This window comes from Mustela nivalis (genome assembly GCF_964662115.1).
Source record: "Mustela nivalis genome assembly, chromosome: 16".
NCBI classification, from domain to species: domain Eukaryota; kingdom Metazoa; phylum Chordata; class Mammalia; order Carnivora; family Mustelidae; genus Mustela; species Mustela nivalis.
The window spans coordinates 62,572,567-62,585,611 of record NC_139035.1 but is presented as its reverse complement, the minus strand read 5'-3'; the positions used below and the strand labels follow the sequence as shown (position 1 = coordinate 62,585,611).

Genomic DNA, 13,045 nt, shown 5'->3' with positions numbered 1-13,045 from the left:
CATGCGTGTTGCCCCTTCGTGCATTGCTGTGTCTGTGTCCCCAGCATCAGCACCTGGCAGGCAGTAGGTGCTCATTAAATGTCAAATGGACTAATGGCATGTGACAGTTAAATAACATTCCTTAATAAATTGTCTGTTGATGTATCTCTGCATGTGAAGAGGAAACTTTGAGCAGGAACCTATTGGCAAGAGTGACGTTGTGGCTCATTTGTCTTTAACCCCAAGTAGCAGCACGGAAACACCTCCAACCTCCTCTGTGTCCACTTGCCGCCCAATTCCCAGCACTACGGCTTATTTCTTGAATAGATTTCTTTACCTGAACCATTTTTGGTGCCGTTCCCACCGACTGGGTTTTCTTTTACTTCTTGTACCTTTGGCACACTTATTTTCATCCTCAACTGCCTGACTCAGGTAGTGGCTCTTCTTGTGTTCTGGAGGCTGTAACTCAGTGGTCTGAAGCACAAATTTCACTTTTACAGTAGTAGCTGATAACAGTCCTGCAGGGCTTTTTTAATATGCCAGGTACTGTTTTAAATGCTTCTCACTTTAATTCAGTAATCCTCTTACCCTTAGAGGTAGTACTGTTTCTATCCTCATTTTACAGAAGACAAAAACTGAGGCATAGAAAAGTTAATTGTTCAAGGTCACAGGATTAGGAAAAAGTGGTCCTGGGGTCTTAGCCCAGCTGGGCTGGCTCTGGAGCCTGATGGTGACTTCCATCAGTTCTCCTGCCTCTTAAATGAGATGTTGGGTTGAATTCTTAGTATTTCTTCTGCTTATGAGAGTTATTGTTTGATGCAAAGATCATAGGCTTCAGAGTCAGGTTTATCTGGGTTAAAATTCCTGGTTTTCTGTCTACTAGGTACATAGCCTTGGGCAAATTACTGAATCGCTTTGAGTGTCCTTTTCTCATTGGATGTAGTTTCTCTTATGCCTCTGAACCTGGTGAAGAAAATTTGATTGTTGCCGTTTTGCAGATGAAATTAACAGAGTTGGAGGTATCTAGACTTGGCCCAAGGATTGGAGCCAGAAATAAAAGTTCTGTTTGATTCCTAAGCCAATAAAGATGCAATTGAAGCTAGAGTGTGGGAGGCAGGCCTTTAAGGGTGAATGGCATTTCAGTGGATGGGAGGGGTTAAAGGAAGTGCTTGGAGGAAAGGACAGAGCCTTAGGTGACAGCAAGGTAGAACTGTGTCCCACCCTGATAATAAGGTTTCATTTTTGTTTCATATGGAAGCCTTAATTTCGTTAGGAATCATCAGTAACTCATAAAAGGGATTTCATAAGTCCTACCATTGGATTCACACTTGAAGCATTATGTCCCTGAAGTAAATCTAAACAACAAACCAAAAATAAAAGTTGAGAATATAACACACTGGCTCTTGTGTGCTCATCTAATTTGAAGTCGATTTGATAAGAAGAATTGTGAATCTAGTGCATCCCTTCAATTCTAGAGGGCACCTTATTTAAAGAAAACAATTACAGAAGCTATGTGCCTGTCTCTATTGTTTAATACTTTTCCTGAATTTATTTTTGAGTGGATGTTAAAGTTATTTCTGAGCAGTATCTGATTTGGATCAATATGCCCAGTACCAAAGAAAAAGTAACAGTGCATTTTAAAATGAAGTATTTACTCATCCTCTGAACTTCCTCCTGAGCCTATCCTGTGCGTTTTCTTTCTTTCTCCATTCTGTTGGCGTGTGAGCTCATTTCTGTGAAGTGATTCAGGTGTCAGAATATCAGTTGTGTCTCTATTTCTGAATAAAGTATAAATAATGTGCTCTCTGTCACTGCTCCTTTCTCTTACACACGCACACACCCACCCACACCCACAGCCTTTCCTCCTGAGAGCCAGTGTAGCATAATGGGTGAGCGTATGACTCTGAGAGTCAGATTGTTAGGGTTTGAATCCGGGCTCTGTCACTTCACTAGTTGGGGACCTAGGGTGGTTATCTCTGCGGTGCACTATCTTCCTCTGCGAAGTAATCCCAGCAGCAGGACCTTAGCATCGTTTTGAGGATTACCTGAACAAGTATCTGTAAAGCAGTTAGAGTCATACTTTGTCATACACGGTGATGCGGAAGAGATAGGTCTTCTTATTGCTGCCTCAGGGAGCAGATGTAGGTTCTCTTAACCCGAGTTTGTAAGTGGTGTTTGGTGGTTAGTAGTCCTGATGAGATGCATGCTGTTACGAACCCCACTTTACAGGTGAGCCACAGAGAACTCCAGAGTATTGCTCCCAACTGCCATGTCTGTTACGTCCCACTGTTCTTATGGTAGGAGATAGTAGGCCATTTCTTTGGTACCTTTCTTGCCTGTTCTTCACATCTAAACAGTTATAACGCAGTGGTGAATCTTTACAGTGACCCTCAAATTTCTCCCTTCCATGCTATTTCCTTTGCAACTAATCTGATTCAGAACTTTGGCTTTTCATACCTGCAGTTGTCTTTGAACTTGTTTTCCTGCTGGTGATTGTGCCTCCTTATCATCTGTGTTATGCCATCACTTCTTCTCTCATCTCTCTAAAGCATGGTGACATGGCCCTGTTGAGTAATCTGCTGGGGGCTTCTTATTACTCTCTTAGGTCTAAATTCCTTGGCTTGGTTTTCAGGGCTCCTCCTGGTCAAGTCCTACCCTGTATCACTTCCCATCATGCTACATGGAACTTCAACTTGCTGAACTGCACTCAGTCCCGCAGGCCAACTGTGCCTGTTTTCTGATCTTATCTGTGTAATCCGCTCAACCCTTGCGGCACACGCTGCTCCATCATGCTTCCTTTGTGAACTCTTTCTAGACAGCCCTACCTTCTCCTGCATTTACCCAGAGTAGACAAGTAGATTTAATATTCCCCTCTTTCTTTTATTTTTGAAATGTAGCAGTTTAACATTTTGCTTTATTGTCTTATCTGTTGATTGTTCTGTGTGAATTGCTTGTTCCTTTAGGGTTCAATTCTTGGTAAAGGTAATAGATACTTTTTATTGCTTCTCTGTAGAAGTTGCTATTGAAATAAAATTATTTTTCTTGATTATAGGTGTTCCTGTCTTTTTGTATTTTGTTTTATTCTGAATACAACATGATCATTTTTATAATTAGCGCTAAAAGGAGAACGGTTGTTACTAAGAAGTCCAAGTGTTCTTTCAGTGGTAGCTCATGGCCGGAGGAGTACTACAGAGGCAGCAAAGTGGGGTAGTCACATGTGAGCCCTGGAATTGGACCGCCTGGTGGCTTACATCCCAGCTCCTCCGGGTGGCCTGGTTGTATTTCCTCTTTGTGCCTCAGTCTCCTCAGAGTAAAGTAAGGAAAATAATAGTACTTATGTTGCCGAGTTGGTGAACATTAAATGAGACCTTGTAGGTCAAGTCCTTAGTGCAGTGCCTGGTTTATAATGCTAATTAGTCTTACAATTAGGAATATTAATTGTCTTACACATTTATTTTTTAATTTTTATTTATTTTTACTTTTTAAAGTCTTAATTCTGGGATATTTAACTGATGGTGTTATAGTAGTTTCAGGTGTACAGTGCGGTGGTTAAGCAGCTCTGTACATCGCCCCGTGCTCGTTGTGATGAGTCCTCTTTATCCCCATCACCTATTTCCCTCTGATAACCCTCAGTTCTGTGTAGTAAAGAAGAAGTCTGTTTCTTGGTTTGTCTCTTTTGTCTCTTTTTTTTTCTTTTGCTATTTGTTTTGTTTCTTGATTTCCACATGAGTGAAATCATATGATATTTGCCTTTCCCTGATTGACTTATTTCAGTCTTATTTTAGCATAGTACGCTCTGGTTGTATCCATGTTGTTGGAAATGGCAAGATTTCGTTCTTTTCTATGGCTGAATGACATTTCATTGTACACACACCCACCCACACACACACACCCCTTTACCCATTCGTCAGTTGACGGACCCTTGCGTGGCTTCCATAGCTTGGCTATTGTAAAGAATGCTGCAGTAAACATAAGGGCGCATGTATCCTTTGAATTAGTGTATTTTGGAAGGAGGGTAAATGGCCAGTAGTGCAATTAATGGGTCATAGGACAGCTCTATTTTTAACTTTTTGAGGAATCTCCATGCGGTCTTCCACAGTGGCTGTACCAGTCTGCATTCCCACCAACAGTGCATGACGGGTCTCCTCATCTTCGCCAGTACGTGTTGTTTCTTGTTTTTTTATTCTAGACATTCAGACAGATAGAAGATGATATCTCATTCTGGTTTCGATTTGCATTTTCCTGATGATCCGTGATGTCGAGCATCTCTTCATATGTCTCGACCATCTGGATGTCTTCTTTGGAGAAACTTTCTTTTAATGTCTTTACAAGTTGTATCTCTCACAGATCTTGTGTGGGGAAAGGCAGAAGTTAATTTCCTTAACATCAGGTTTTTTAAAAAGTGTACTTATTTCTTATTTGTAGTAGGTAAAGCTCAGGTTTTGAGGTTGGACTTTGACCTGCTGTTGATTACTTTTCTTTTCTTTCTTTTTTTTTTTAAGGTTTACAAGTGCAGAAACTACACGTCTGTTTTCACAAAGCTTGGCTACCAGAGCATTATGAATGTTAACGATCTCAAACTCAGGTTGTCCAGATGTGGACAGGAGCACCTGCTGCAGTTCTGGAATGAGCTGGATGAAGCCCAGCAGGCAGAACTTTATGCAGAGCTCCAGGCCATGAACTTTGAGGAGCTGAACTTCTTTTTCCAGAAGGCCATTGAAAATTTTAACCAGTCCTCTCAGCAAGAGAAAATGGATGCACGGATGGAGCCTGTCCCTCGAGAGGTGTTGGGCAGTGCCACCAGGGACCAAGATCGGCTGCAAGCCTGGGAGAGTGAAGGTACCGAGCATGGGATGTTCATTTTAAAGTTTGTAGTGAGATGTACCGGAGGTATTAACGTAGCTGGATCATGTGACGGGTATTTGGACCCTCATACCTTAAACCAGGTGCCTGATGAGAAGGTGACAGATTATGGCGTCAGAACTTCTGCAGCATCTCCCTTGCCAGTCCCTACGTGCTCTTATCATTTCTGTTCTCCAGTCAAGGTTCTTCTCATTTTAGTCTTCTCTAGTCTCTTTCCTCGCTCATTGCCGGACTCCTGCCAGATTTCCCACCCTGAAGCCCAAGTTAAGTGTTTCAGTTGATGCTGGCTTCATCGAAAAACCTTCCCTAGCCTGTATTTCCAGTCTGGTCTCCTCTCTTTCCCTCCACTCCTACTGTCCCATGCATTTTTGCGGGACCAAATAACTCACCCTTCCCTGAACATTACGTCTTTCCTGCCTTTGCTCATGCTTATCCTGGGCTTCGACTGGCTTTTGCCTCTTCCCTGCCTAGCCTGGGTCACTTTTTGAAAGGCGATCTCCCACGGTTGTGCTCTGTAGCGCAGTGGGGCTTGTGGGGAACGCATTTCTTAAGGTTCTTTGATCATGATCTTTTCTTCAGTGTCCCAAGTTGGAGTTACTTGTCCATGCGAGGCTTCCATTCTTTCTTAGAAAAAGAGCCGTGTCTGTCTTCATCATGATATTGTGGACTCCTGAAGAGCGGCCCATGGCCTGTGTGCCTGTGTCACAGGGCATTTGGAACAGGGTTTTGCAGATCAATGTTGAGTTGCCCGTGTTTTTTCTTCTAATGTATCATAAAATCTGTCCCCATGACCAGTTCTAATTAGTGCTTTTGAGAATGGCAGAATAGCTCAAATGTACCTTTTCTGGTGGATTTCAGAGCTGTGGTTTGATAACCTACTACTTCTCTGTAAGTAATAGTGACTAAATATTGCAGCTCAGGCCATCGAGTGTTTGTACATGGTCCTTGTCTGATCTGGACCTCATGTCCTCAACCATAGAATGAACAGATCTAATACTTTTCTTTCCTTTGTAAAAAATGTTACTTTATTACAGAAATAACATCAAAGTAACAGAAAAACTACAGAGAAGTTGCCCTTAACCAAGTCAGATCTTTTTATTTGCTCACATTGCCACCTATTCCTTGATTTTATGTATATTTACTTTTATGAATGTGTAATAATAATGATAGAGATGTAATCTTAGTCTGTTTTTGTACCACACTATTGCTGTTTTTATTTTGTCTTTCATTCTTTGGCTTCCCTGTCCCCACATAAAGGACAGATAATTGCCATTATCAGCCTTCTATATGCTGATGTCTTTCTCTGGGCATACAAATTTAATGATTTTCAAACTGTGTTCCAAGGAACCCTAGGGGTTCCTCTACTGGGGAGACTGTCTCACCTAGGGAGGAGGGATGGATACTAAACATCTTTGCCTCTAACTACAAGAGCCGTGCTGGTTTGACATGCTTTATGTATTTGATCTTTACATGAGGTTTTATTTAAAAGGCTTTTATTTAAAAGGTTAAAAAATGTCAAAAATAATTAGATGATCTCTAGGAAGTACCCTTTTAGATCTCAAGTGCTTGGTAGAAGCTAATCTAGCTTCTTAGAATAGGGCTTTGCCACTAAACAGTAAGCGATCCAGATGGATCCTTCTGAGTGTAGAGCTGTGGGGATACTCGGATCCTTGCCAACTTCTGAATCGTTAGTCCTCTCCTCCATCCCTGGGATTCAAAAAGGCTGCTACAATACAGCACAAGTCCCACAGGGCTCTCCATACCCTCAGGTATCCTGGCTATATTTCTCCTTGTGATTTTATGCTGTGAAGTCTTCGAATAAACTCTTAGGGAAAGCCGAAGCTTTGACCTTGTATAATGGGGACCATGGGCAGCAGGCAGAACCTCCTATAATTGGAGTCTTGATGGCCTTTTTGTTGGAATTCGTGGAACTTGTCTACCTTAATGACTTTTCATTTAAACTGAAATCCCGAACTGTTAAAACCAAGAACACTACAAGAGTGTACAAAACCAACTTCCTTTTGGCTTATTGTCAAGGGAGCAATAATATTTGTGGCTTTAAACAGTAGGGATGAAGGAGACTTTGTAACTTGTCATTCGCTTAGCCAGAAACTTCCGTGTATATGCAAATTCACAACAAAATGAGGTTTTTCAGTAAGTTGTCAAGGGGAAGAGATTGCCATTGTGAAGATTCTAATGGTTATATTTCAGATAGGAAGACAGTCCCAGGAGTTCTATCAAAGATAGTGCCCCCCCGCAGCCCCCTCCTCAGGAGGGGGGAAATGAAAGCATTGTATGGTTTTTTTTTAGAATGTCTGGTGGCTGTTGACAGTAAAATGGACATTTTCATGCCTATAGTGGAAAATTATTTCTGAAGGTTAAATATGTAAGTGACCACTGTGCTCCTTGTTCTAGAGAAGTCTTATTTTGATTTTTTTTTTTTTTTAAGATTTTATTTTTAAGTAATCTCTACACCCCCTGTGAGGCTCAAACTTACACAACGCTGAGGTCAGGAGTTGTATGCTCTACCCACTGAGCCAGCCAGGTGTCCCTTAGTTCCTGCTCCTGCGAGTGGGGTGTTTGGAAGAGGTAGAGGGAGAGAGAGAATTTCAAGCAGACTCTGTGCCCAGGGTGGAACTCATTGCTGGGCTCGATCCCACAACCCTGCAGTCATGATCTGAGCCCAAATCAGGAATCTGATGCTCAACTGACTGAGCCACCTAGGCGTCCCTAATTTAATTCTTAACGTGTTCTGGCAAGTTGTAGAAAATGGAATGCAGAGGAACAACTGAAAAATTTCTATCTTACAAAGCTGAAATCTAGAGAGAGAGGTAATTAGAAGCTTTTATGAGAATATCGTTTTAGAAACTTCTATGAGACTATCATTTTAAACACCATCTTTAGCAAAGAAAGGCATGCTTACACCAATTATAAAATAGTCTTCCAATTTTATAATAACATGTTAATATCCGGTATTAGGTTCTTTTGTTTATAAGACATTTATAAAATTAATTTGAATGTGCTTCTCTACCATATAACACTGGTAGGAAAGTAAGCGGATTGCTTAGAGAAAATGTATTCATAACATTATCTCCTGTACATTTTCTGGGATCTAGTACAGTGGTATTTTTTTTTTAATTTTTTGAAGATTTTATTTATTTATTTGACAGACAGAGATCCCAAGTAGGCAGAGAGGCAGGCAGAGAGAGAGGAGGAAGCAGGCTCCCTGCTGAGCAGAGAGCCCGATGCGGGGCTCGATCCCAGGATTCTGGGATCATGACCTGAGCTGAAGGCAGACACTTAACCGACTGAGCCACCCAGGCGTCTCGTACAGTGGTATTTTTAATAGATTTGTTTTATTTTAAAAGTAACACATATTCTAGAAAAATTGGAAAAATAACTAGAAATTACAAAGGAAAAAAAAATCTCTAGCTTCCCGCATTTTAGAGATAAATAGTAGTAATATAGTGTTTTCTTAGATACACGTACACTCTGGGATTATGGTTTGTGTATAATTTTGTAGTTTACTTAGGAATTTGTTATGAAAAATTTCAAGCATATTTTGAAACAAATATTTAGAGATGAAAACCATATAATGAATCCCACATATATACCACCTTGTTAAATATCAAAATGTTGCTACTTTTCTTCCCTGTCCCTTCTTTTCTTTTTCTCTGCTGTAGTACTTTAAGACAAATCTCAAACATCATGTTATTTTTACCCTTTTTGTGTTCAGTATTAGTCTCTACACATATGGATATTTTCTTACCATTCACAGTGCTATTATTCTACCTCATGAAGTTCACAGTAATCCTCCAGTACCTAAAACTGGTTCAAATAGTGATTTCCCTTATAGTCTGCTTTTTGTACTTGGCATTTTTGAGAGATAATAATAGTTTTACCTGTACAATAGGGTTAAACGTTAAAGACTTAAAATACCTTTTCTGAATAACTTTCTTGGATAGTCTTCTTTTATTTCCATCAGTTTAATAGCTGGTGTACTTGACTCAGGGTCCTGGGAGTGCTGACAGTTTAAATGGAAAGTTCTGGCAGGGCTGTACGTCAAACGCACCTGTGCCATCCTCCCTGCGTCCGGCACACGCCCCAGTCAGAGTGTGTGAGAGGCACTCGTCCAAGCAGGAAGTTATCCAGGAAGCGTTTGACCTATTTCAGGCCACTGTAAACTCTTCTCTTTGTTTCTTATAAATGTTATCAGGAAAAGTTCACAGACACTGTGGGTCCTATGACACATGACTCTCCTAGGGGAGAAATGTTCTCCAGCCCTGGGGACCGCGAACTCTCCTTCAGTGGGAGGATGGGAAGGGTGAGAATGGTGCTGTACTTTCCGTTTTTTTTTTTTTTTTTTTTCTTATATTTTTGCAGAAGTTTTGGAATAGGAGAAGCTTATAATTTCCTAATTGCCACATGGTTAAGTACATTTATAAATAGTTAACATTTTTCAGATAGGTGCGGTGCCCATATAAAGTTTGTTATGACAAATACAGTTTAAAGTCAGGTATTACTGCCATATAACTAAATAGCTTACCGAATTTTATTGGCCCCTTTAATTTCAAGCAGTATTTTATCTGTCGTTATAGGACAGATACTAATTTATGTGTTACACACTTACTAAACATTGCCGTTTTAGGGCAGTGACACAGATGGGGTGGATGAGTGCTTTAGCCAGTGAGCACACAATCGGATATTGTTAACATCTGTAGCTGCACTGAATGCTTAAAATGCAGCTGGCCTTGATACTCTAGGGACTACTTTCTTTCCTCGTGTTTTTCTCTGGTCGTTAAGTGAGATGGGTAAGTAGGAAGAGGTCAGTGCAGAAACCTTTTCGTTGCAAATACACGTGGATCATGTTACAACTCATTGGGATGTTGTGGTTAGAGGTGTACCTGTAGGTCTGCCTGGAATTGGACACCTGGTAGGCACAGTCTCCGTGCTTCTCTTACGATGTAGTGATTGGATGGGTCTTCAGGTCCATAGGTGGGAAAAGGACTGAAGTAAGTATGGCAGACAGGGGCTTAGGGGACATTTATTTGCATAAAAGATGAGTCCCCGTGAGCTGCTGTTTTGAGAGCCGGAAAACTGAAAAATTAGGAAAACTGGAATGAAACCATGGCTGAGGGAACTGACTGAAGGAAGAGAAAAATGTATACAGTGATACTGTGAAAACTGGTTAGAACCTACGGAAGGCACTGGTTGGTGCTGGGTGGCCATCAGGTGAGCTGGAACCCGGACATGGAGCTGACCCTGGGAGCAGGCTCCTCCCTTTTCCAGGTAAGGTGGCTGTGGGAAGTCACTGACTTTTGCACTGAAGGTAAAAGAAGGACATCAGAAAGGACAGCTGGAGCCACAGTAACAATGAAACAACTTGGGGTGCCTGCATGGCTCAGTTAATCGTCTGTCTTTGGCTCAGGTCATGATCCCAGGGTGTTGGTATTGAGTCCCACATCAGGCTCTCCGCTCAGCGGGGAGCCTGCATCTTCCTCTGCTGCTCTGCCTGCTTCCCCACTTCCCAACCCCCATCAAATAAATAAATAAATAAATAAAAACTTGAAAAAAAAAACACAGCAAAACAACTTAAAACACATGTGCTGGGTGAAGAAAATAAATAGTACAAAGAGAACAAAGGCCTCTGTGTCCAGAGTATTTATCTGGGACTTTTTTGCAAGATGTTTAGAAATATTTCCGGTTCTAACACCTCTGGTATGTGAGGGTTCAGACACCAGACTTACTTTTTCTGCACTTTTGAAGCAGTGCAGACAGAGCCTGTTTTGCAGCAAAACTGAACTTGGACATGTTCAACAGGAGGCTATTGGTGAACTTTATCCCACTTAATGGGATTGCAGGGTACTGTCTCAGCTTTGCTGGAGATAATGTATTACGTGTGTGTACTCTATTTGTTTTCTAAATTTTGAAGAGGTCTGCCCTTGGAAACAACTCTGATCCATGGGGTTAGGTAAGGGATTATGGACGTTTGTTTTCTTAAAACAATGCTTTTTGGGTTGATGACAGCAAAATTAAACTTATCCGTAAAAATCGGAGTTTCTGTGATAACTCAGGGAATAACCAAATGGGAAGCAGTTTTCAGAACTGCCTCTGTCATTGCCTCCTCCCTTCAGAATGCTTCATTTCGTCCCAGTCACTTTGTTGCTTGGTAGTTACGGTGCTTGCTGAAGGAGGTTGCAGATCTGAAATGCTGTGCGAAATTTCAGTGTTCGGCAAGTTCTGGAGAATGTAGACTGTACCCAGCAGCTCTTCTTGTAGACTGGTAGGTAGGAGAGACTAAAAAAAGAGGTGGCACAACCTCTTACGAATTCAGTGGAAAAGAGAAGAAAGGGCAGGAAAGAAATAGAAAGGAATGTTTTTACCCCTGAAACCCCTGGTGCTCCCGTGGATCTAATTAGTGTTCGGGTGTGAACAGAGGCTGCTGGAGGCGGTGTGGTGCACAGCACATGGGCCTGGAGTGAGTGTCTGACTCTCGCTCACATTTACTAGTGCTGACCTTGGGCAGGACCTGCAAGGTCTCTGAGGCCGTTAACCTCTTGCATGGGGGAAATGATATCTGCCTCAAAATTATTAGTTTGGGGTCTGTTTTCACACTTTGATAAGGCACAGTGAGATGCTCTGGAGAAAAATCACGAGGACAGTTTTGGCCTAGGCAGGAAGCAAGAGAAAATTAGGTGTCAGGGAGCCAGCCAACCTTTGCTTCATATCAAAGGTGAAAATTATGGAAATATCTATTGTACTTTTTTTCGTAGGTGGATAGTTGCTGGATCATGTCCTTGGGCTATACTTACTGACTCCGGAAGATAGTTTGTAGAATTAGGACTGGGGAAGGTTCTGAGTTTATAATGGGTTTAGAGCATTTCTTTCAAGTGCTTGATGTACTACCTCATTAGCTTCAGGAAAGCCTAACACATCAAAAACACAAGGCACAGAGATGGTAAATTAGACAAACCCCCATTACCTCACGATATAAAAAAGAACAACAATGGCTACTGGCCACCACTGCACCCTCTGGGCTAGCGTTCAGTTCTGGGCAGTGGCCAGTTTCCTTCACAGAGTGTCTGAGGATTTCAGAAAACAACAAATCCCGTCAACCATCGTCTGATCTCGTCTGGCATTTTCCAGCTTTTCTAGCTTCCCATAGACCCAGTTTCCATTTTGCCTCTCCCCACAAGCTACTGTGCCCTGTGAGGCTGGGCTGGTCCAGCTCTGCATGATAAGGTGGTTCTCAGAAATGGTCTATGGCAAAATTTTTTGTTTTTTAAATCCAAACTGAGAGCCTCTGTTAATAATATTTACAGTTTTATTTGTTTGCATTTGGGTCTTAAATCCATCTTGAATTATTTTGATTCAGAAAATAATATTTTGATTCAAGTATTATGTTTGGTTATTACTTATTGCTGAGTATTCAACTGATGACGACTGATGGGCTTCCCCATCAAGGATGTGACCGAATTTCACATCCTTGTGAGCTGGGACTGATGGCCCTTTGACAAAAAGACAAGCAACCCCCCCAAACCCAAAACACCCCTGCATTCTAATCCATTCTATTGACATATAATTACATACAATAAAATGCCCTAGTTTTATGATTTTTTGCCATATTTATGCACTCATGTAACTACCACTCCAGTGTTCTAGAGCATTTCCACACCCCACAAAGACTCCTCCTGCCCTGCCCTTTTGCGGGCAGATTCCCCAAAGACTTTTCAGCTGAATTGGCTTTCGCACCCAGGTATTCTGACCTGAGAGCCTGGCTTCTTGACCCCTGTACTGCATTGCTTACCTGAGGGTTTCACCTCTCTTCCTTCTCTGGACGGTAGCTAGTCTGTTTGCGTGCTTGTTGACTAACAATTTGGTATCATTGATGGATTTACAGGTTGGAGGTAATATAGTAGCTTATCATCATTTATCCTGAAGCCCAGGTGTTGTCTTTTATCGTGTCTTTCTCTTGAGGCATCACATCTGATAAGTAGACAGACACCTGTAAAACATGTGTAACAGCTTTTTGGGTTTTGCCTTCTAACATTTTCAGAAAAAGAACTATTTATTAAAGCATATTATTCATGGCTTGGTGTTTGGTTGGGTTATATAAAATTTAATTTTTTAGTAGTAAAAATGTTTTTATTAACAAGGTAGTTATTCGTGATTACACGTGGATTTCTTACTCTTTATGCCTTAT

General features: G+C 41.4%; 1 protein-coding gene across 4 annotated transcripts in view; it reads left to right on the top strand.

Moving 5' to 3' along the window:
• UAP1 (UDP-N-acetylglucosamine pyrophosphorylase 1) overlaps positions 1-13,045 on the top strand; it is a 33,631-nt gene that overhangs the window by 2,353 nt on the left and 18,233 nt on the right. For 3 of the 4 annotated variants that reach the window (XM_082704180.1, XM_082704179.1, XM_082704178.1), the window contains exon 2: positions 4,482-4,818. The exons of the other annotated variant lie outside the window; for it this stretch is intronic. In XM_082704180.1, the coding sequence (XP_082560306.1) occupies positions 4,539-4,818 (280 nt within the window). In that variant the 5' untranslated portion in view covers positions 4,482-4,538. The remainder of the gene's footprint in view (positions 1-4,481; positions 4,819-13,045) is intronic. 4 annotated transcript variants of the gene reach the window in all.